Here is a 25,772-nt window from a genome sequence, read left to right as displayed (position 1 = left end):
AGCTTACTTTGAGTTTTCTGGCCCAGAATGTTGCTGCAACAGTAAGGATTTCCAGTCTTCCTCTCAGGGACTGAAATTACTTCTGGAGCCTGATGTCAACCACTATTTCCTGCTTTGCAATTCAGGTTTATCTCCTTGTAGCTTCATTGGGACTCTTTCTGGTCGTCACTAGCTTATCTGTACTATTTTGCTGTTTTGGTTACTTTAAATTCTTAAGGAAAACCTGTTTGCTACCACAGCTCTTCCAATCTAAGCTAGCTGTGTGCAGTTCTGCTGCAGAAGCTGAGTGGATCTGTGCTCCTTTTAAAAGCGGCCAAATACCTTTTTTTTTCATTCGAGCCTTTTCCTCTCACTCCTCTTTGGGTGGCTGTGAATCCCCATACATGCAAATGATTTTGTCAGACTAGAAGCAGTTCACCCTGCATTGCCACCAAATTGTGAGTGATGCTTGCAGACAGCACCTGATTCTGCAGATCCTTCAGGTAGATATGCTGCACCAGTTCCTCTTGCAGTACAAAGTCATGAGCCTTACTGGTATTAAGTGATAAAGGATTAACCATTAAAGAGTCAAGGGCAGAAGATGCATGTGTTTAAGTCACAAGAAATAGTTGAATAGACAATAACATAACAGCTGCATTAGCTTAAGGCTGGTGAACTCGATAACATTCGGATGGGGGCCGTTTTGTTGGCCAGTGGTAGTGTCCTTCCCCTGGACCAGAAGATCTGGGTTCAAGTCCCACTTGCTCCAGAGGTGTGTAATGACATCTCTGAACAGGTTGATTAGAAAAATAGCTGAGATGAAAAAAAGAACAGATATCATTAGGTACAGGACAAAGGTGTCTCCAGGGCTTCCCAAAGTGGAGCTTAACATGGCAAATGTGCTCACCTATTGAAATACTGGGATCACAAGTTCCAGGACAGCAATGGGAGGATACTTTGCATACAACCCGCACCACATCTCACAAGTCTCCCAATCTCGATTACTCACGTTTTCTGTCCCCTACTATCAGTCCTCCCTTCAGCGAGAGATTACCAATGGTCAGCTCTTGATTAGTCAGGAATTACAACAATTCTCAGGCCTCAATGGAGTCACAATGTAAAATTCTTTTGGGAATGAATATCAGAACAAATACTAAGTAAGTTACATTGTTGTTAACAATTGAGAGAAGGTTAAGAGACTAGAACTAGAACAGCCAACGAGAACTGGCTAGCTTCTTCCAGAGTCTACATAAATATTTTAGTGGACAGAGCAAAACAAAGGCTTCAGAATTAAGCCTTTCGGATCAACTGCCTTATAACAACCCTACCAGCAAGTGATGTTATGTCTCCATCAACACAGATCTGCATACAGTTCTGCTGGTAAGATTGTATTAATAAAGTGAAACAAGTAAGGTGAGATGAGGAAATTTTTATTAAGTGACCCATTATAGCATGTTCACTGAAAGGGCGGTTTGGAAGCAGAATCAATTATAATTGGCCAGGAGAGAGAGAGAGAACAAATTGGATAATGTTTTCAAAGAACTGGCTTGGCCACAATGGATGAAATGGTCTCCTTCGCTCTATATGATTGAATAAAGAAATAAACTACAGATTTGACAGAATACTATTGCCAACATTATCGTTATTATTTTATTGCGCACCAATGGTCAACTTCAGGATAATTAAGGTGATTCCGTGATTTGGCTGTAAAATGGAGTGTTTAAAACACAAACACTAGATTCAGTTTCTGTGCCCGGACTGGAATAATTTATCTTGACAAACAAACATCATCAGGCCTCAGGTGACCTTCTGCTGTACAACGTGTTTTCATTCCAACTTCAAACTGACTGTCCCAGTAAGCACTGCATTTATAGAGTACAAATAATATTTTGAAAAATTCTGATTCCCTCACATAAGGAGTCCTGAGGACTGAATCCTGAAATCTTTCTCTGAAAGGTAGGCTTTTAACAGAGAGAAAGTGATAGGGAGGTAGAAATGTTTAGAATGGGAATTCCAGATTTCAGCTGTTGAAGATACAGCAAAGGGAATCAGAAATGGATAAGGGATGATGTGGAGCTGCCAGTGATGAACTGGGATGAAAAAAGTCAGAGGTCACACGACACCAGGTTATAGTCCCAACAGTTTTATTTGAAATCATAAGCTTTTGGAGCGCTGCTCCTTAATCAGCTGAAGTGACTTCAACTGAAGAAGGGCCAACGCTCCAAAAGCTTGAGATTTCAAATAAACCTGTTGGACTATAACCTTGTGACATGTGACATCTGGATAAGAGATGAGCATTGGCTGAGATCTCAGAAGCTTGTAGGTTTTGAAGGGGTTACAGAAATGATGGGTCAGGATGAGGTGATGGAAGAATTTGAACACAAGGATGAAGTGTCAAATGAGATGTATTAATCCAATGAGCACAAGGTGATGGAAAAAAATGAGACTTGCTGTCGGTAGCAGAGGGATGTGAGAAGTTCTCTGTAGCAAGTATTGACATAGTTTCAATGTTAGCAACTGACCAAGTATTAGTTTACTCACTAGATTTAAGTCGTTGTAACTATTCTGGAAAGTTTTACAAACTTTCAATGTCTAGCAAGAATTTCCTCCCGAACCTCTCTACCTTTAATCCTTAAAAACTTTATTTAAAACCTACTTAATTGTTTGAGCTTTGGTCATCTGTCTTATTATCATCTTCTTTAGCTCAATGCTTTATAATTGCTTCTATGAGCATTTTACTGCATTAAAGGTGATGCATAAATTCAAATTATATATGTGTAGCTAAACAGAGCCCTGCACCTCATCGTGGAGTAGGTTTGCTGTCACCATTCATTTCAAGAGTCTATGGGGTCTACTTGGTTTGTGTAAAAGGAAAACCACTAACTAGAAAAGGTTCTTGTATTGAACAGGGGGTGATTATGATATTCCTCAGTATTTTTCAGACCGATATACATCTCACCCAAGCTCTTTTTCCCCTTATTAATATCAGACATCAATGTATTTAATTTCACTTACCACTCCCCACCTCCCCTATAAGACTCTATAGGTTCAACCTCCCTGGCGATTTCATTTTTTTCCCCAGATCATGTTCTCTTCAGACTTGGAAGACTGATAGTTTTTTGGGGTGGAAGACTATTGTCTTTGACTCTCTTGATAACCTGAGCTTTGTAGGTCCTTTTAGACTGGAAAACTTTAATCTCTTGGATATTGATTGCCACCTGTTAGTGTTTTATTCCACATCAAAGGTCAACTTCAGAATATTTATAATGATTCCATGATTTGGCTGTGAAATGGGGTGATTAAAGCATAAACACCCAGATAAAAATTCTGTCACAGGATTAGAATAATCCACATTGACAAATAAACATCATCAGGACCAAATATTGGACTACAGAAGCAATCATTCCAACACCCGCAAAAGAAGCTGTATCAGAAGACTTTTTTTAACAAGCGAACACACACTGCAACACGGAGGAACTACAAAGAGCACAGGAAAATCACCTATGCCATATATTCAAAAAGAATGGATACCCAATGAACATAGTCCGCTGATTTCTCAGCAACAAACCCAAGCAAGCAGACAAAAGGCAGAAACCCTAGCCAGTATCTCCAACGTCAAAGACATCTCGGAAATGACTGCCAGATGACTCAGACCCCTTGGCATCATGGTAGCCCACAAACCTACCAACACACTAAACAGCAGCTAATGGACTTGAAAGACCCTATACAGACAACAAGCAAAACTAATGTCATTTACAAAATATCGTGCAAGGACTGCCACAAACACTACATTGGACAAACAGGCAGAAAACTAGCCACCAGCATACATGGACATCAACTAGCCACAAAACGACATGACCCTATCTCACTAGTATCCTCACATACAGGTAAGGAAGGACAAGCCAAACAGAGACACATAAGAATTCCTAGAAGCATGGCATTCCAACCAGAACTCTATCAACAAACACATCGGGTTGGACCCCATCTACCACCTCCTGAGAAAAAGAACAGGAAATTACATCACCAACCCAAAGAAACCCAAAAATATAAATAGAAAGCAGGAATCAGCAGTGATGCTTTGCCTGGAGGCCCATTGAAGATGTCACCTAGTAGGGTGATGAAACCTCTGGAAATGAACCTTGCAGCTCAGTGAGCAAACCTACATCCAGAACCTCAACCTGAGCTACAAACCTTCTCAAAACTTGCTAAAACATCATCAGGCCTAAGGTATCTTCCTGTTGTATGTTGTGTCTTAATTCTGATTTCAAACTGACCAATAGTAATTTCTTATTCATTTCTGATTTCCTTTGCTTCACCTTCCAAAGCTGAACTCTGGAATTCCCACCTTAAACTTTCACAGTGGATGACTTGTTTTCTTCTTTGCATTATCTCAAATGGTTGGATATTTGTCAGCCTTTCTTAGTGGTGGCTTCCATGAATCATATGCATTGCATCTTCAATCAGCTTCAGCAGATGTTTATTCTCAATGTGCCTGAATATGTGTACTGAAATATGTAGGCTCATTGATTCAACTATTTGATTGGTTTAGACATTCTCAATCACCCTCAGAGACAACATTATTGCTGAAATCAACATGTTCCTCTCCTCAGTTCTGCTATTTAAGAATTGCTTCTTTCTTGGCATGATCTCTGTCACTTTTATTTAGTATTAGTCCTGTGAAGATAAGGATGTCAAATATATTTGCTTGAACATCTCTTCCAAGTCACAGGATGTCTAACACCAAACTTCAACCTATCATACCTGTTAGTTCACCGGCCTGTGTTGCACGCTGAGGTATATCAATTGACTCAAGTGGGTGCCTTGTTCATTGTCTGTTTCACTGTATATCATTCCTCAGAGACCTTGCTGATTCTTGCAGTCTAAATTCCCTTTTGTAGTGATAACAGTAGAACTCTTTCCTGCCAAACCAGTATAGTCACAAGTTCCCATTTCATTGCCAGTATGAAGCAATTTTTAGATACTCTCAATGAATTCCACTTTCTGTTTGGATTCCACCATGAGTCTAGGGAGCCTACGAAATCTTCTTTGAGTTTTTCTTTGAACAGATGTTCCTTGGCAAGTTGGTCCTTGACTGGCCATTCCTTCCCTTTAACTAGTTTAACTCTTATTTGAGGAAGTTTGAGATCAAAACACACATTCTTACTCAAGTGTGAGAATTCTTGATTGAGGAACTATAATATCACCATAGTGGGTGGTGCTTATTAGACTCCTCTGTACAAAGTCTTTCAGATCCTTTCAGACCTATATATAACAATTGCTATTATATATTCAGGGAATGTGTCAAGATATGGTATGAGTACCTTAGTAATCATTTGTGGATGAGAGACATTTTCAACATTTTCTCCATTTAGTTCAATTATTCGGTCATTGGGTTCAACTCCAGCATTGAAAGCAGCACCAACAGGGGTGATCTCAGTCATGAACAGACCAGGGACTCCTGCGAAATGGAAGATTTGAGTAAATACTAATGGCAAGAGATTCCTAGGCTAATTCATTCAGATTCTAGATCCACAAGAATCGATGGGAAATAACATGCTCATTTCCTGCACCACCCTCTGCGTGAAAAAGTTGACCTTTAGGTCCCTTTTATATCTTTCCCCTCTCATCCTAAACCTATGCCGTCTGTGTTCTAACTAGTATAGATTTTTCCAGATAACCCTTTCTTTTCACGTTTCTGGTAGGTTTACGAACTGTATGTAATATAATCAAACAATGAGTTATTATTTTATTCAACACAATGCACATTCTTGCTGACATAGAAGTATTGCTTTTTTCTGCAGTCTGAACTTCTAGCTTCATTCATGTGTTGTGGATTTGATAATTATTAATATCCACTTTTATCTTGAGTTTTAATATTGTGAAAAACATAAAATTACAAGAAACTTGAAGAAGAGTAGGCCATGTAGACCTTAGAGCGTGTTTGCAAAATCAGTAGCATCATAACTGATCTACATTGACTTCACTTTCCTGCCCTATTCTCATGTCACTGAATTCCATTAGTGCCTAAAAATCTAATGTTTTCAGTCTTAAACATGCTCAATAATTGAGCATACACTGCCTTCTGGGCACAGAATTACAGAATTGTGGGGTGGCACAGTGGCTCAGTGGTTAGCACTGCTGTCTCACAGCGCCAGGGACCCTGGTTCGAGTCCAGCCTCAGGTGACTGTCTGTGTGGGGTTTGCACATTCTTTCTGTGCCTGCGTGGGTTTCCTTTGGATGCTCTGGTTTCCTCCCACAGTCCAAAAATGTGCAGGTTACGTGAATTGGCCATGCTAAATTGCCCATGGTGTTCAGGGATGTGTAGGTTAGGTGCTTAGTCAGGGGTTAATACAGGATAATAGGATAAGACATTGGGTCTGGGTAGGTTACTTTTCAGAGGGTCGGTGTGGACTTGTTTGACCAAAGGGCCTGTTTCCACACTGTAGGATTCTGTGATACAAAGGTACATAGCCCTCTAAGTGAAAAAAGAATCACATTGTCTCCATCACAAATGACCAAACTTTTAATCTGAGACACCAGCTCCTTGTTGTAGGCTCTTCAGTTGTGTATGCAGCCTCTCGGCATATCCCATCTCAAACCTTCCCAGAATTTCATATACTTCAATAACATTAGCTTGAGTTTCTCTGACCTGATAATACAAGTCCATTTTGTTCAAGATCTCCTCAGAGAGCAGACTTACCAGCCCGAAATTGATCTGGTAGACCATAGAACCATCCTCTAAAGCAAATATATATTTTCTTTACATAAGGATGCCAAATCCTACGCATTCCTTCTGATGTGGTCTCATCAAAGCTCTGGGAATTGGTTTAGCTCATTTGGCTGGATCGTTGGTTTACCATGCAGTGTGATGCCAACAGCATGGATCTAATTCCCATCACCAGTTTGAGTTACTATGAAGGCTTCTCCTTCTCAACCTCTTCACTTGCCTGAGGTCTGGCGAACCTCAGGTTAAATCACCACCAGTTGCTTCTCTCTCTAATGAGAGAGCAGTTCCTATGGTCTGGTAAGATTATGGCTAACCAACCATCATCAAATCCTGCATGCATGCAGCAAGAATTTCTTACTTTTATACAATAACCTTTGTGCAATAAGCTCTAACATACCATTTGCTTTTTAAATTGCAATATAGAATCATAAAATTCCTACAGTGCAGACATAGGCCACTCGGCCCATTGCTTCTGCACCAACCCCATGCAGACTCACCCCATGTCCTATCCTTATTAACTAATCATTGTGTACCAAATAATTTTGCAGTTTTACCTTCGACGGTCTTCAATGAAAATCCAAAGCTTGAACCTTGTTTCACCAAGTAGCACAGCTTGGGCCGTGGCGTTTTTCCGCTGACTCCATTCAGCACGGGCTGGACTGGGGTGGGATTAGGAATGTTCACTTGAGACAGATTAATACCTTGCTTTTTGGCATGTGTGTAAGTGGTGTCATCCAGTATCAGAAAGGTAACACAATTTCCAGACGTTTTAATCAAATCTACCACCTGAAACAGAGAATGGCATTAAGCATGGGGTTTTGCCAGGTTCCTCTACAATTGTAAAGTGTCTGCAATTGGTTATTGCAAGCTTAATTCTCTACCTCTACCTTTCCTTCATCCCATTGTGCCAATGCTTCTTTGATAGTTCCACTCACTTGCCCTTTCCTTGTAACCCTTCAAGTGTTTATACAATTCTAATTTGCAAGTTACCATTGAAACTGCTTCCATGACCTTTCAGGTGCATTCCCGATCACAACAACTTCTGTAAAACAAAAAAATTCTCATCATCCCCTCCTCCCGGTTCTTTTATCAGTTGTTTGCAACATGGCTCCTCTTGTTAATAATCTTCATTCCACACCTAACAGTTTCTCATCAATTACTCTATTAAAAACCTTCACATTTTGAACACCTTTATTAAATTTCTCCCTAAACTTCTTTAAGGAAATCAACAGCAACCTCTTGAATCTCTCCACATAACTGAAGTCACTGAGAGCATTTGACTAAATCTCCTCTGCACCTTCTCCAAGGCCTTGACTTCCCTCGTAAAGTGTGAAGTCCAGGACTGAACACCATCTCCATTTGAGATCTAACATGAAATGATTTGAAAACTGAATTAAGGGTTGGCACAACATTGTTGCTTTTGTACTCAATGCCTCTTCTTTTGGCAAAGTTATGTCAACACACTGAGGGAAATTGAAAAGGGGGATGTTGAAAGAATATTTATTTCCCTTTGTGAGAGAGACTAGAACAAGAGGACACTGTTTGGAGATATTTTGGAGATGGAGGATAAATTTCCTCTCAGAATCTTTGGTCTGTGCAATTCTCTGCCTTAGAGACCAGTGAAGGCAGGGTCCTTGTCTGTTTGTAAGGCTGAGTTCTTGATTCTTGATTGGCAACGGAATCAAATGATATTGGGGGTAGATAGAAGGTGACGTTGAGGCAATAGTCAGAGAAACCATGATCTCATTGAATGGAACAGGAGGAAGCAGGGCCTGACTGTCTTACCCCTGCTTCTAATTTGTACATTTAGATGTTATGTTTATATGTTCTTATGTACATTGTTATGTTTTGGCTTATTGTGAGCATCTCAATTCAATTAAAAAGGAGTTTCTCCAATGTCTGTTCCCATGTGTGGTCAGATTAGAGGGAAGATGGGTTGGAGTGCTGGGCAGTAAAAGTAAAATTGGACCATCTAATTGGTTTAATTTCTGACACCTGAATATAAGTTTGCAACTCGCTGCTTATTGGATTGAACCTCACCAGAAAAACACAATGGTTTTCAACAGTCAACCCTTAGAAACCTAAGTGATAACTTTCCATTGGTTTCCCCCAGGTAGAAATATAACTCTGTTGTTGTTCTTTTTTTAAATCCAACTCTCTCTGTAATTTCTTAAGAAAAGATTAGGGCCTGTCTATTCTTCATGAACATAGTAATCAGTGATAGCTAATTAAGATATGATAAGTGTTATTATGAACATGAGCCCAAAAGAAATGTATTTCCTTCAAGATAATGGATGTTAACTATTTTCATTTTACTTCCATTATGTTACTGCTATCTCCCTAAACTGTGTTGCCAAGTTCCCAATGTTGCCATGAAAGCACACAAATTCTATAATTTCAGCAAACAGCTCAAACTGAGTCAAATTATACCCTGATACACAGAACCTCACAGCATCCTAGGAGTAAGCAACTTTTCACCATTTAATTGAGTAAAAAACAATAAACAGTAAATTATACCTGCTTACTTCAAACCATAGACCCACATAAATAGAAATAAAGTACTGCGGTTGCGAGAAATCTGAAGTGAATCTTGAGTTCCAACCAGGGGCAGCATGATGAGTCAGTGGTCAGCACAGTGTCAGGGAGCCAGGTTTGATTCCACCCTCAGGCAACTGTCCATGTGGAGTTTGCACATTCTTTCTGTGTCTGCATGAGTTTCCTCTGGGTGTTCCAGTTTCATCTCACAGTCCAAAATGTGCAGGTCAGGTGGATTGGCCATGCTAAATTGCCCATAGTGTCTAAGGATTATCCGTGGGAAATGCAGGGTTATGGGGTGGGGGTGGGATGCTGTTTGGAGGGTCAGTGCGGAATTGATGGGCCATATATCCTACTTTCCACACTATAACAATTCTGTGATGAGTCATTGCAGACTCAAAACACTAACTCTGTTTCTCTCTCTCCACAGATGTTGACTTTCCTTAGCACTTTCTGTTTGTATTATCCTAGTCCCATATGTATGTCTGTGCACAACTGAGATATCTAACAATCAACTTTCAGTACGTACAGCTCATACCTTTTGATGTTCTTCACCATCCACAAAAACCGTGTTGACCCTGATGACTCGATCTCCATCTTTCAGTCCAACATTGTCAGCTGGACTTCCTGTCACCACAGAACGGATCAGGTGGCCCTCTATGTCTTTCTCTATCCTTAAGTAAAAGCCAAAGCTTTCACCTTCCTTTTTGGACAGTTTGCAAAGCCGAGGCTGAATTTCAGCTGCCATCACTTGGTGTTTGAATGACCTAAAGCAGCAAAATATCTAACAGCAAACAATCACATTAATGCACCTATTTCCCGTGAATCTTCCAGGAGGCTCTTAAGATTAAACTTTTATTTAGTCTTAAAAACAATAACAAATATTTGTTAATAGTTTTGAAAATATCAGTACATTTTGTGAGAAGTTAGCTGGTATACATACCAAGGAAACTAATTCTTTCAGCAGTATAGTCTTTAAAAGTCATTTACTGATGTTTCAAATCAAGTTGATCACAAGGGTGGCATGGTGGCTCAGTGGTTAGCCCTACTGCCTCACAGCACCAGGGACCTGGGGTCAGTCCCACCCTCAGGTGACCATCTGTGTAGAGTCTGCACACTCCCCCCCCCCCCACCCCCACCTTTTGTATGGGTTTCTCTGGGTGCTCTGGTTTCTTCCTATAGTCCAAACGTGTAGGTTAGGTGGATGGACCATACTAAATTTCCCGTAGGGTCCAGGGATGTATAGTTTAGGTGGATTAGCCATGCAAAATGCAGGGTTACAGGGATTGGGTGGGATGTTCTTCAGAAGGTGGACTCAATGGGCTGAATGGCCTGCTTCCACACTGTAGGGATTCTATTCCATGAATTGCTGGACTAATATTTCTTGATAGATCCACTTTCACCTGTTGTCATAAAACTGCAACAGGTGGCTACTTCAAATATATGTTTGAAAGTAAAACAATACTACCTGATTGGGTTAGTCGATGTAAAATCTCACATTTGTGATTACGCAAATATGCTTGAACAAAAAATGTTTTGGAAAATAAAACACAATTTCTTGAGTGTTTTGCTTCTGGATTGGAAAGTTTGGAAACCCGACCACCATGTTAACAATAGATACAGAGAATCTTGTTCGTGTGAATGGGATATAGATGAAGCTATAATTGCATTTTCCAGCCAAATTTGAGCCAACGTGTGTGTCAGGAGATTGCCTGGTTTGGGTGCAGCATTAAGTTCATAGGTAAAGGCTGATGAAGGGCTTTTGCCCGAAACGTCGATTTTCCTGCTCCTCGGATGCTGCCTGACCTGCTGTGCTTTTCCAGCACCACTCTAATCTAGACACTGAGTTCGTATCCCATCTGATTTTAATAGGTTTGGGCTCATAAATGGGAAGTAATCCTAATACTACACAAGGGCCAGGTTTAGTCTTTCCTACTTTACACAAACACACAACTAATGCAAGATAATTGATGTATTAGTTAGAGGGCTAGTTTATTTGAAGAGGTTAAAGTTAACATGTATGGCGAAGAAACTGAATGGACCAAAACAACATTGAAGGTCACTTTTGTCTTTCAGTTTGATCATTATGCTATATGTCCTCCAGTTAGCTAGGATCAGGAATGATGCCATTGTCTGAATAGATTAGCTTGAAACAAGTTGACCTGTCCTATGTTAGTGTTATATTTTTGACTATTAAACCCAAATCTTTTGGGGAGATGATAGCCTATTGATAGTAGCATTGGACTGTTGATCCAGAGACCCAGGTAATGGTTTGGGGACCCAGGTTTGAATCCTGCCTCTGCAGGTGGTGGAAGTTGAATTCAATTTTTAAAAACTGAGTTAAGAGTCTAATGATGACCATGAATCCATTGGCGATTGTCAGAAAAACCCACCTGGTTCACTAATGTCCTTTAGGGAAGGAAACTACCATCCTTACCTGGTCTGGACTTCATGTGATTCCAGAGCCACAGCAAGGGGGTTGAGTCTTAATTGCCCTCTGGGCAATTAGGGATGAGCATTAAACGCTGGCCCAGTTAGTGATGCCCTCATCCTGTGAATGAATAAACAAAATAGCGTCAATGTTCTACCTCCATGAGGGGATGCAAACTTTAATCATGTTCCTGAATTGCTTGGCCAAGAGTAGCAGTGCTATTCACTAAAGCCAGGAAATTCACAGTCATGTTGGAAAACACTTTGGCTTATGGTAATATTCTTTGAAAATGCTAGCTCCTGAATTCAGTATCGAATAGTGTTGGCTCCTGAAAAGTCTTTTCTAAATGCACCGACTATCATCCACTTTTAATGTCAGGTTTGTTGAAAATTTGATGCCTCATATATAAGACTTTTTATCTGGACATTATCTGAGTGCCACATTAAAATGTTTTGGGTCTTAATAATCTTGAATAGAGAGATATTTTTTGATGATGCATGAGATCGTGCTACACCAACAAGTGATGTGTTGTACTTTATGGATTCTGCCATATCATTCTATTTGATCCAGTTCTACTTACAGCTTACCCTTGTTATGGATGCTACAGTAATGCAAAGGATTGGTGACAGGAATCCAAATTCGCAAACCATCTAACATTCAACATCTAATCTCACAAATCCATAGAATGATGTTGGATCAGTTATGAAAATGATGGAGTTATCTTTGTGATCTTTACCATTGTAATGAGGTCAGCCAGGTGGACCTCATAGAATATGGTTTCCCTGATTGGGGCTGTTAATCGGGTCTAATCAGGGAGTCCAGGCTGACAGTTAAGAACAGGAGTGTCCAACATCCTGTTAACTCTGAGAGCTGGCTCTGAAGGAGCTAGATCAGTGTCAAGGACTTTCCATGTGTGGATGGAGGGTGACTTGGTGATGGGATATCAGTCTCTGTGAAGTTATTTCAACCATTGTCTTGTTGATGCCAATCACCTGTACACTTACAATCACATGACTTATGGTGTACACAATATTGAATATTTGGTTTGACCATGGTGACTTGTTGAAGTTGAGGAATCCAAAGACCATATCAAGAAGTAAAACACACTCATTGGCATATGCAGCTCTTGGTCACAGGCCATTTTATAGTATTCTTTTAAATCGAAAAACTATTTTGTTATAATAAAATCTACATATTTTAGTTGCTTAAATTCAAATTTTAGATCCTCATTCCCCCCTTTGGTCATTCTATGACCATAAAGGCATGGATCAAATTAATCCAATTCAATGGCAGCAAAAGACTGCCATACGTCCTCTTCCTCCGAAGGGGGATCAAGGGCAGGCAATGATGTTTCCGCATCATGATTTAAGCAAAGAAGAAGCATTTTCTGGGTGGAACCAATATTGTCAATAGAAGTTAATATTTTAGCAATAATACGCTTAACTACAGCAATACCAACAAAAAGACCAATTAAAACAGTAGCACCATACAAAGACATATTAATTAATTAGTTGTACCATGAGCCAAAACCCCAATCTTCCCATCCCGCACCTTCGTTCATTTGGTTGACAAAAGCGTGAATATTATCAATATGTCTAGTAATGTTTTCGAAAAGATCAGTGGCCCTCATAATGCATTTTCCTTTAACAATAGCACAAAATCCACCTTCCTTCGCAAGTACGTAATTGATTTTGTTGGCAAATAGGCGCAATTCTGAAAGCATGTCCCTAATTTCTATTAAGGCAGCAGTTGTCTCATTTCCCAAAATTGTGAGTCCACAAATGAGATAACTATGGTTTTGATGACTAATAATTCTTAAGGACTCTCCTAATAAAGAACACTTAGTGGTGGCTCCCAGGACAGAATCTTTGAGATGTGTTTGGCTGAGGGTTTATCAGCCATTAGTTGTTTCAGCCATTATTTCCCATTTTTTAAGCCATTACTTTCCACATCTGCCAGTAAGTATTTTTAATATGAGGAAGAATGTCAGTGCTTGCACAGTATCGATTTTTGTTCACAGTATGTATGTCCTGGGCCACTACAATGTGAATAATGGCTAAAGCTTTGTATAGTGCAGTGGTGTCAACATGTTAGCTGAAAATGTGTTGCTGGAAAAGCGCAGCAGGTCATTCAAGGAACAGGAGAATCGATGTTTCGGGCATAAGCCCTTCTTCAGGAAAAGTTAGTAGCAGTAGTAGGCCATTCAGCCCCATGAGCCTGTTCTTGGATTCAGTAAGATCATGGCTGACTTGTGTTTTGAATTCCACATTCCCAAACCCTGATAACCTTTAAAACACTTCCCGAAAAAGAATCAGTCTCTCTCTCCCTTCAAAATATTCAAAGATCCTGCTTCCATCAACTTCTGAGGCAGATTTTCTAAGTCACACTGACCTCCAAGACCTTCTGAAAGAAAAAGTATCTCCACACTAAAAGGATGGCTCCCTTACCTTTAAGCATTGCCCCCTTTATCTGGTCTCAAGAGGAAACGTCCTTTCCATATTCACCTTGTCACGACCATATATACTTTAAATCAAGTCATCACTCACTTTTCTGAACTTCAGTGGAAACAATCCAAATCTTTCCAACTTTTCTTTGTAAGATTGCAGCTATACATCTAATAAATCTCATTTGAACTTTCATCTATGTCTTTATATAATTCTTTATATAAAGTTGCAGACAGTATTCATGTTCTAGTCTCAACAATGCCCTGAATAATCTCCATATTTCTATTTCTTGTAATAGATGATAGTATTTCATTGGCCTTCCTAATTACTTATGTCACATAGCAACATCTTATGTCTTACATGTTAGAACACCCAGGTCCCTCTGCCCTCAGAATTCAGTAATCATTCACTATTTAATTAATAATTTTTTATTCTTTAGGTCAAAGTGAATAACTTCACATTTTCCCACATTATGGTCTATGATGTTGACTATATGGAATGCCTCCTTACTGTATATGTTATTGCACTGGCCATCTCATTATCCAAGTTTGCAGTCTTGCTCATCTTTTTTTGGATATGCAGTTTGTGATATATGATGTGTACCCTTTGTTTACTGTAATGCTCTTATCTGTTTTGTATCCAATTGTATTTTATCACAGTGTTCAGCCATCTGTTCTGGCACTGGCTTCATGTATTGGTGCAGTCTGGACTGGAAACTACCTACATTAATACATTGGGTCCTCTAAACAAAAACATGTGCAAAAAAAAAATTCCTATTCCAATCCCACAAAGTATGTGACAACCATTTGCCAGTTCATTTATCAGGGCAATACTTTGATAAATTGGACCCAACTAATCTGGCTTAAAACTTATAGGCAGTTAACTGTCAGTTATCATTAAATGGTATCTTCTCCATGGCAATGCTATCAGCAATCAGTGCGCACTTGCCAACCGAAACAATTAATATGTTGCTTTTCGCCTTAAATTGGTATTCATACAAATTAACTTAATATGTGTAAGGTGAAAAAGTTTGGCAAAATATGTCTTTTCAAAGTACTCAAGTTCTGTGCCGCCAAATGACAAATTTAAATTTGACGTTACCAATGGAGGAATAGGACAACAAAGAATTTAGGAACATTGTAACACCAGCTTAAACATTCACTCTCATCACTGTTGGTGCATCTAGGAGATGTAGTGCAGCAACTCATTGTATGAATTGCACATATTTTCTTTGGAAATGGAAATGGAAATGGAAAATGAATGTTTGGATTATTAGTTTTGAAAAAGTGAACATATATTTTTTTGCTGGAACTTGATTTAATATTTTTAAACTGCCAAGTAACTGCTCAGAAATAAGGTTTGGATTGGTGTAAGTGTTTTTTTTAACACAGTACTGAGAGGAGTGAGAGCAGTTGGGACTCAGACTTTCAACCCTACCAGCAAGCAAAGTATCTCCTTCTTAAATCTTTCCTTTAAGTGGAAAAGATGTAACACTCAAAGGATTTACTAAATGAAAGGAAACGTCTAATTCAAGCCAAGGCCAACCTCCAACTGATCCGCTATGGAATTGCAGTTGACAATAATGTGAGATAATCACCAAAAACATAAAATAAATTTGAGAAAGTTACCACAATCCCCCTTTTGTTTTAGACACTTGTCTATAGAATTTTTGCCTATATTTCTTTTAATCCGCATTATTCCTAAAATGCCAGCTTGTCTTGTTTTTATTTTTCTGTCTGACCTTTATGTAAATGAGTGTCTGTGTTTTAGCTATAAATGCAATACAGTTTAACTTTACATATTAGTAATTGCCTCCGGAGGACTGAGCAGTATTTATCCCCTAACCAACAAAACAAACAGGCAATCGGGTCATTATCCAGTCATTGCTTTTTGTGGGATTTGCTGTCAGCAAATTGTCCACGGTATTTCCTAAATTACAACAGTGACTTAATTTCATCATTTGTAAAACCGTTTTGGTATGTCGTGAGGTGTAAAAAGCACTTTATAAAGAGACTACATTTAAAAAAAATCATCTTTAAATGTTTTAGACACGGTGATAGAATGGGTAAAAGTGTAGCTAATGAAATTTATTACGGAGTAATGTGAAGTGATGCATTTTGATAGGAAAAACAAGGAAAGCAATATGCAATAAAGGATAGGACTCTAAAGAACTTATAAGAGGGAATGGTATTATGGTCAATGGTATTGTTGATAGAACATTAGCTGAGTAGCAGCAATCAGGATGTGAGCAATTGCTTTTTGGAATGGGCTGTATGCATTCTAAGATTCCAATGGTCTCTAAACTCCAATTCTTCCAAGTCCTTTTAAGCACTAATATGTCAACATATGAGGCCATGAACGCAGGTTTCAATATTGGGCATGAAACCATATTTCTGCTGACTGAGAGTAGATTCTGAACAAAAGTGGTGCTAAAAGAAGAACTAGAGGAAGGAAATGGCTATGGACTTGAAACCAGTCCCCAATATATCTGTTGATGCAGGTTTTTTAAATATTTGTTCAAGGGATATGTTTCTGGCCGGTATTTACTGCCCATCTCGGGAAACTGATGATGAGCCACTTTCTTGAATCATGGACAGTCTATATTCTGTAAGTACATCAACAGTGTTGTTAGGGAGGAATTTTCAGGGTTTAGACCCAGCAACGTTAAAGGAACAGTGATATATTTCCCAGTCAGAATGGTATGTGTCTTGGGGGTAACTTGGAGGTGGTGATGGTCTCATATCCTCCTAAGTGTTCGAGATTGCAAGTTTGGAAGGTGCTGTTGAAGGAGATGTCAGATTTCCGATGTTAGAATCTCTAATGGGCGATTTCTGATGGCAGGATCTCTGATGGGCGATTTCTGATGGCACGTCCCTGATGGGAGATTTCTGATGGCAGATCTCTGATTGGAAGTTTATGATGGCAGATCTCTGATGGGAGATTTCTGATGGCAGGATCTCTGATGGGAGATTTCTGATGACAAACATCTTTACAGGATGTGTGAGTAGCTGTGGATGAGCAGCAATTAGATTTCAAAACCAATGATGGATTCAACCAGAGCTTTGGATATAGAAGCCGGGTTTTGTCCCCCAGCCCATGCTAGCAACCAATAAAATCATGGCTGATTGTACCATCAAAAGCATATTTACATTTGCTACATAATTGCCCACTCACTGAACCCATCTATATCTATTACCTTATTATGTACTCTTTACAATTTACTTCCCCATCTATCTTTGTGCCATCCACAAATTTGGCAACCATAGCTTCCATTTCTTTATCTATATCATTTATAAGAGTTGTAAACAGTTGAGATCCCAGTACAAACCCTCAGGCACATTACTCGTTATAGCTTGCCAACCTGAAAAAGATCCATTTATGCCTACTTTTTGTTTCCTCTTAGCTAACCAATGTTATTTCTTTGACAATATGCTATCCTCTACACCATGAACTGTTACTATGTGCAAAACGTTTAATGTAACACCTTATCAAAATCTTCCAGAAATATCTGGTACTCCTTTTTTCTACAGTATGTGTTAACTCCTCCAAAACATTAGTTAAACTTGATTTCCTTTTCACAAAAACATGTTGACTTTGCCTGATGCTTCAAACTTATTGAAGTGTGACACTATAACTTCTTCAGTATAACCTTTTAACATCTTCCTTGTGACAGATGTTAAGCTAACAGGAGTGGAGGGATCTTTATTTGTATATGAACCAATCAGTGTTCCATACTGCTGTCCGACTGGTTTGAGGTGAAAATTATATTGGGGATTTTCCACCTCTATTAAGCAGAAAGTTCCACCTTCTAAGTTGGAAAATTACTAGCAGTTTCTAGCAAAAGGATTTTCCAAGAAGGTAATTAACGTTTGCCAAATACGTTTTAAGTGCTGAGGCTTCACATTAAGTTGCAATATTTCTCATGATTTATTAATGCCACAACAGGTGGAGCAAAGGTCTGTTTAGGGGTGGCACGGTGGCCCAGTGGTTAGCACTGCTGCCTCACAGCACCAGGGACCCAAGTTTGATTCCAGCCTCGGGTGACTGTCTTTGCGGAGTTTGCACATTCTCCCCGTGTCTGTGTGGGTTTTCTCCGGGTGCTCTGGTTTCCTCCCCCAGTCCAGAGATGTGCAGGTCAGGTGAATTGGCCATGCTAAATTGCCCTTAGTGTTAGGTGCATTAGTCAGAGGGAAAAGGGTCTGGGTGGGTTACTCTTCGGAGGGTCAATGTGGATTGGGCCGAAGGGCCTGTTTCCACACTGTAGGGAATCTAATCTAATCTACTTCAAGGTTACATGCAGCATGTGCACAGGAATTCTGCTGACAAGCCACTTCTGTTACGCACTGAGAGCAGTAACAGCATTGCTAAACTTTCTGTCATGTTCATGATTAACTTGGTAGCATCGACAATGATTACCCAATGTAAAAGGTCTGTGTATGGTTGGACTTGCAGTCTGTTCAAATACACAGCAGGAAGTAAGGAGAGTTCATCTCACACACCGTCTTTGGGGACAGCTTCAGGCAGCCTGGAACCTGGCCCAGTTCCAGCACAAGTAGAGTAAATTTAAACTCATTCAAAACACAAGTTGCCTTATCCTAAGACACAGCAAGTCCCATTCATCTATCACCCTCTACATAGGTTCCTGGTCCAGAAATGCTTCAATGTTTAAAACCTTCGTTCTATTTCAAAATCTCTTCAAAGTCTCACCGTCCCCATTCCTGTGACCTACTCTAGTGCCTAACCCTTTGAGGCCTCTGTGTTCTTCCAACTCTGCCTTCTGTATATGTGAGCTTTTCAACAATTGGGCGGTTCTGTTTTCAAGCTGCTTGGGTCCTAAGCTCTGGAATTGCTTCCCTAAACTTCCCAGCCCCTCTGTCTCACTTCTCCTTATAATTTACATGTTTGATCAATTTATCGATCATCTGCCTAGTATCTCTTTAATGGTTCTGTATCAAATTTCATTTAATATTTGCTCCTTTGCAGACAAGATGTTTTAATATATTAAAAATGCAGTATAAATGCAAGCTACTTTTGTAATAACATACATACTCTATTTCAATACACACCAAATCATGTTTTATCATCCCGAGTAGTGAATGCACCTCACACATGACTGGATGTTGAGGGATAAATTGCCCCACATCTTGATCATTGTAACTTTGTCAGAAACTCTGTTCACTCAGGAAACCAGATTGCACCCTAAAATCTGCATGGCAGAAAGATGTTTAATTTGACCCTCGTGAATTGAATAAATATATTTTATCATACTATTTACACTCATGATGTGATGGCTACCAGACCCAGTGAGCTGAAATTCCCAATCCATACTGGGGTTTGCCAATGTAATCTTAAAAATGTCTTATGGTGTAGTGGTAGTGTCCCTACCCCTAGACCAGGAAGCCTAGGTTCAAGGCACACCTGCTGCAGAGGTGTGTGATAGCAACTCTGAATAGGTTGATTAAAAATGCTTTTCTTTCCCACCCCATAGTATTGTCATTGGCCAGTCGGTCACCTGATACAACATCCTTCCACCAGCCAATCAGAGTGTGAACAGACTCCGGTGTAATCTGATTGGTTGATGCTTGGCTCTCAGTCAAATAGCTGTTCATTTTCTCCTGTCTCCAACAATAGCCGAATGAAAAGGATCACATTTGGGTGAATAAAAGCACAATGTTTTTTTTCACACATTCCAGGGATTTTGCTCTGGGCTTTTGCTACCAGCAGTAATCTAGAGATTATCCTTCAATTCCTGGAGACTCCAGTCCAATTTTGAGGGTTAGCAAAACCAATCCACACTGAGGTCACATGGACATTGAGGAATGGTCTTTCAAATGAAGATCATCACATGACAATAGAGAATATGTGTTTATTTGACAAAGCTTGACTCAGGATCACTGCCGGTATCACCTGGTAGTCTGCAATGATGGCCCCACAACATTTTTGAGGAGTACAACAACAGTTCACATTTGATCATTATCAAAAGGCTATAAATAGTCCCAAGGTGCTTCATAGGAGTAATTACCAACTAATATTTAACACCTGAATCATATACAATGCATTAGAACAAGTGTGGTTGGTTTTAAGAAGATTTCTAAATGGAGGGCAGGCTTTGCCAAGCTTTTGAAACCCATGTGATCATAGCTGCTCCTGGTGGAAGCCTACAGCTGCTATAAATGTGGGGCAGTGCTCCTAGAAAACAGCTTTACTTCCACCTTCCCCTCACAAGTCCACTAATGGATCTTACATCTCTCCAAGCAAGAGGTCAATCTATAATAAATATTAAGTTTAATTCTTAGCATGGTGTCATGGTCTTGGATACTTGCAGAGTCCAAACCAGTTCAACATCACTCAGTGTACCTGTCTTCACTAATATCACTGAAAACAGGCAAATTCCCATTTGGAAGAGACTTCCTTCAGTTTCAGCTATGTCTCTCTGAGTTGCACTGGAAATCTAAGTCTGATACATCAATCAGTTCCCTTTTATCCACAACACATGTTTCTTCCTTAAAGATCTCCAATACATTGATTAAACATGATTTCCCTCTCATAAACCAGATTGACTCTGCCTGATTGTTCTAACATCTTAAATTATAGCTCCTAACATCTTTCCTAGATGTTAAAGTAATGGCAATATATTTTCCTGGTTTCGGTTTCTCTACTTTTATTGAATGAAGGAGTTACATTTGCTTTTTTCCAACCTAACAGAACTATACCCAAGTCTAGGGAATTTTGGAAAATTAACAAATCAATTTATCTCAAGGCCCTAGGAAAAAGTCTATCTGGAGCCTGGAACTTGTCACCCACAGCTCCAACAATTTGCTCAGTACCATTTTCCTGGCAGCTATAATTTTTCTGAGTTCTTCCCATCTTTTCATTTCTTGATATATAGCTACTTCTTGCAAGTTAATTGTATATTCTATAATGAAGATCAATGCAAACTACTTGCAATTAATCTGTAGTCTACTTATTTTCTATCATTAATTTCAAGACTCACTTGATGTAGGACCAATGCTCACATTGTTCACTCCTCTCATTTCAAAATAGCTATAGAAATTCTTGCTGTCTGTTTTTATATTTCTAGCTACCTTTCTCTTATACTGTTTTTTTCCCCTTATTATTCTTGCAGTTATTCTTTGTTGTTTTTAATATTCTATCCAATCTTCTGATCTTGTCATCCATCTTTGTTCAATTTTGTGCTTTGTATTTATGGTTGATAGTATCTTGAAATTTTCTAGTTAGCCACACAGCTGATGAGCCCTCTCCTGAGATTTTTTTTCTTTCTTGGTGGAACTGTATTTACATTATATCTTTTAAAATATTCCCTTGAAGCCTGCCACTGCATCTTTATTTACCTGTCTCTTAATCAGTTCACTTTAGTTAGCTCTACTTTCATGCCAACATAATTGCCCTTATTTGAGTCCAAAGTATTAGTCTTTGACCCATTCCTGTCTCTCTCTCTCAAACTGAATGTAAAATTCATATTATGGTCTCTGATAACTAGAGGGACCTTTACTTCAAGGTTATTAAGTAATCGTATCTTATTGCACAATACCAGATCGAGTATTACTTGCTGTTTGCTTGGCTCAAAGAAACCTCCCCAAAAACTCTTCATGAAATTCTCGTCAAGGCTGCCTCTGCTCATTCAATTTTCCAGTCAATACCTATGTTAAAATTCCCCGTGATTATTGCTGACAAACTCATATGGTTGCTTCCTATATATTCCATCTTATGTGTATTTACTATTAGGAGGTCTGTAAATCATTCCTACAAGTTGCTTCTTCTCTTTATCATGTGCCACCTCCACCCAAACCGCTTCTACGTTCTGGTTTCCTGATCATATGTCAATCCTCCAATGTACTACTGTTATCTCTAATGGAAACAGCATTATTGATGTAAGCAAAAACAACGTAGAAAACCTTTGTGTTTAGATATTGCCTTTGGCTCAGGACTAAGAGCACAGTTAATATAAAAATATTTTAGCTAACATCTCCTAATCACAAAATTATAACAACACACAAGGAGGCCATTCGGTCCATTATGTCTACGCCTGTCCCCAGATAAGTAATACGATATCGCTACATAGGATACCTTAAGTAATGAACAAACATTTTGTAATGGTTAATCATCCAATTTGCAGTTAAACAAATAGTGTTGCATTAAATTAGTTTGTAAAATTGAACCAAGACTTTAGGACATTACTATAGCAAAGTCATTGCGATACGAAGTCTATTCACTGAGAATTCCAAAGTGGCTGTAGTTTTTTTGCTTTGCTTAAGTTTCACAGAAAGAGTATAATTTGTAATGAAAAGTTATTTACCTGCTTATTTGATTAATCCTGAACATTCGACTTTTGCAGTCAATATTTGAACAGCAGTGAAATTCAAGATACAGATTATCAACATGATAAATGGTTAAAACAGACACAGGGGAACCCAGAGACATTAGTTACATACCAATGTTTGCAGCTGACAGTTAAATTAAAGCCATATTAATATCCAAAATTAATTCTGGCCAAAATATTGCTCAGAAAAAGTGCTTACCAAACTCTGGCCGGTTCAGTTGCTAGTGAATCTATGAATGTTCTCTTTTCTAGGTGCAATCTATTCCTATGGACTTTGATCAAGGTTTGGTTAAAAGGTTGAACAATTCAGCAGGGCACTCGACATATTGTGGAATGTCGATACATTCCCTTTATCTAAGTGTCCAATATTTATCTGACATGACTGCTTCCATGAACCTTTAACAAGGCAATGTTTATTTATGAAATTCTAATAATCATAAACCTCTACTAATTAATGTGAATATAAAGCTCCCACTTGGCAACTTTGTAAAGCTCTTTACTGTTTACTGTCACAGCTAAGTGACTAAGTTAACAAAGTTTCTTCTACTGGGTTAGTCTGTAACCTGCTGAAGGAGTTTTGAATATATTAGGCAGCATAAAAGTTGCCCAGGACTGCATGCCTCAGAATACAGCATTTATTCAGAGACAGCATTCATTCTTTCATTTCACGTAATCAAGATGATGAGAGAAAAGGACACCAAGTATTAACATGAGGGGAATAGTTGTGAGTCGTGGAATATGCAAGTACAGACAGTGAAGAATCCATCATAACCGATGGGCAGAAATGGATAGTGTAGGGGAGAGATGGAAGAGAAAAACTCCTGTTGCTGAAGCAAAGAAGGAAGTTAGGGGAAACATTGAAGGGGAGTCTCACATTTGTAGTTCTGTTGAGGTCATGAGACTTCTCCCTGCACCGATCCATATAGAAATGCTGTTGCTGATTTGCTCTTCTGCCTCATTCTATTATAGTTAGCAAATTTATCTGAGCAATGTTACAATCTCCATAGAGACCGTTAATGTTTAAAGAAAAATTCAAACATTCAGTGATTGACTGACAGAAACAAGATGCAAGATTTCATAGTAAACTTTACTCCACATGTATAAAGGTCATATAATGCAAACACAACTTATTTGGATCTCTATTTTGTGAAGGCAACACAGTTCCCCTTGCTTCCTGATACCATACGTGAATTTCGTTATACATTATGTGATCTTGTGGATTCATTTACTTCTCCTTTGAAATTCAAACGAAAGTACGTCACAGCTCAACAGAATTGACATTAATTTCTTCTCAGTACTCCAGCATTTTTCAAGGTATGAGATTTCGTAGGGATTCTTCCATTAGGTTTTGTCCAAGAGACCCTCCAGCATTTCTTCGTAACCTCATTATTGTAAACTTCACAGCTCAGCTGAGGCCTCTGCACTTTGCATCCACTGCATACATACTCAAGATTTTAAAAATCAGGAACACCCTTGGTTCCTGGTGGCCTCTAAACACCTGTGTAGCTCTTGGTTCCATTTTCCAACCCCTAACCCTATTACAGACCCTCTCTCTTTAATATACTCTCGGCCTTCTTCAAGCTAACTACTGTGAGGACAAATATCAATTTCTTCATTTAGTAGGCAAATCTTTCCTCTCCCTCATGAACTGTGCTTCCCAATTCAGCAGAAGCTCCAATTTGCATTCCACATGGTGGATGATAAGTTCTATTTTCTCCTGTTAAAGTTGGCTCCTTTCCCCGGTAACTTGCATTGTGTGCTTCTGTTTACAGACTGATTTGTTGATTGTCTTCGTCTTTGCGCAAACTCACCAGAAAATAATCTAACAACTATCTCTCAGCCCCACAGAATATCAAAATGGCAATGTGACATATTGGGATGTTCCAAACTGAAAGACAAACTAGTTAACTTTTAATTTTCAAAAAAACCCCTTACGTTCTGGCACCCTCGTGAATGATTTGTCTGTCTGATGGACTGAATAACCCTTTTCTGTAGACTTGCTGGTTCAGTCAAGGAACCCAATTGTTTACAAAGTATTTTTGGATTCTTCGATCTGGGAACTACACAAATAATTTAAATCCCTGACTGAAATACTTATAGGCCTCCTATGAAACTGTGACTATCCAGATATATTTGAATTGCATTTAATTCAACATGGTTTCTCAATCAGATGGTTTCACTAATCTTACATCTAAAACTTCAATTCCTAATTTAGAAGTTGTACCTCCAAAACACGTGAATTGCAATTTCAGATATTTGTAATAGTATGCAATACTGAGCAGAGGGAGGTGCATTTTTCTTTCTACCGCTCACCTGTTCTTTGAGCAGGGCACCATCAAAAACTATGGGCATCCTGGACAATCTCTTTCGGCCGGCAGAATTAAAAACCACCTTCCACAAATTAGCAGGAGCACCAGCTTGTTTCTTGGGTCAGCACTGAGGGAGTGTGGCACTGCCAGAGGATCAGTATTAAGGGAGTGCTACACTATCAGAGGGTCAGTACTAAGGGATTGCTGCTCTGCCAAAGGGTCAGTGCTGAGATAGTGCTGCACCTACAGAGGGTCAGTGCTGAGGGAGTGCTGTATTGTCAGAGGGTCTGTGTTGTCGGAGTGCTGCACTGTCAGAGGGTCAGTACTGAGGGAGTACTGCACTGTCAGAGGGTCAGTACTTAGGGAGCGCTGCGCTGTCAGATGGTCAGTAGTGAGGGAGTGCTGCATAGGCAGAGGGTCTGTGCTGAGGGATTGCTACACTGTCAGAGAGTCAGTCGTGAGGGAGTGCTGCATTGTCAGAGGGTCAGTACTTAACGATTGCTACACTATCAGAGGGGCAGTACTGAGCAAGTACAACAATTTATGAGTATCTGTATCTAGGAAATTCTGTACAATCGGACAGGCAGAATTTAGGGACTAATGTACAGTTGACTAATGCAGTTCTGTAGGATACATTGTCTCAATACTGGACACATACATCAGTACATCAACCAAATAACATCTCAGTGTAGTAAGGAAAGCCTCTTCAGTGAATTCACAACTAATCCAGTTCCATATTTACATTTCTAAGCATTTTGTTGCTGAAGTTTCAGCAAATTTGCAGTGAATTGATTAATCAATATGACAAAATGAGTTTATTGAGACCTTCTGATCTCCTTTTATAGAATTTTCGACAACCTTCCTTCAACTGGGCTAGGATGGGCAGTAATCCTCTAATAGTTAAATCTATCTAGTTGACCCATCCAGATTAGTTCATATTTCATGCCTTCTTAACAAAATTCCTTAATTTCCAAACATGTGTAAAGCAAAATTTCTCTCTACTCT

General features: G+C 39.2%; 1 protein-coding gene across 2 annotated transcripts in view; it reads right to left on the bottom strand.

The window, feature by feature from the left end:
- pdzk1 (PDZ domain containing 1) overlaps nt 1-22,801 on the bottom strand; it is a 34,209-nt gene extending 11,408 nt beyond the window's left edge. The window contains exons 1-4 of one of the 2 annotated variants that reach the window (XM_043691265.1): nt 22,658-22,801; nt 9,781-10,026; nt 7,262-7,493; nt 5,301-5,437 (exon numbers count right to left, since the gene is read on the bottom strand). In XM_043691265.1, the coding sequence (XP_043547200.1) occupies nt 5,301-5,437; nt 7,262-7,493; nt 9,781-9,990 (579 nt within the window). In that variant the 5' untranslated portion in view covers nt 9,991-10,026; nt 22,658-22,801. Of the gene's footprint in view, nt 1-5,300; nt 5,438-7,261; nt 7,494-9,780; nt 10,027-11,679; nt 11,734-22,657 lie in introns of those variants that run through there. The other variant, XM_043691266.1, reaches the window with a different exon arrangement.
- Between the last annotated feature and the right edge of the window lie 2,971 nt (nt 22,802-25,772).

The sequence above is a fragment of the Chiloscyllium plagiosum genome, chromosome 6, assembly GCF_004010195.1.
Source record: "Chiloscyllium plagiosum isolate BGI_BamShark_2017 chromosome 6, ASM401019v2, whole genome shotgun sequence".
Taxonomy (NCBI): domain Eukaryota; kingdom Metazoa; phylum Chordata; class Chondrichthyes; order Orectolobiformes; family Hemiscylliidae; genus Chiloscyllium; species Chiloscyllium plagiosum.
This window is presented reverse-complemented; position numbering and strand designations above follow the sequence as displayed.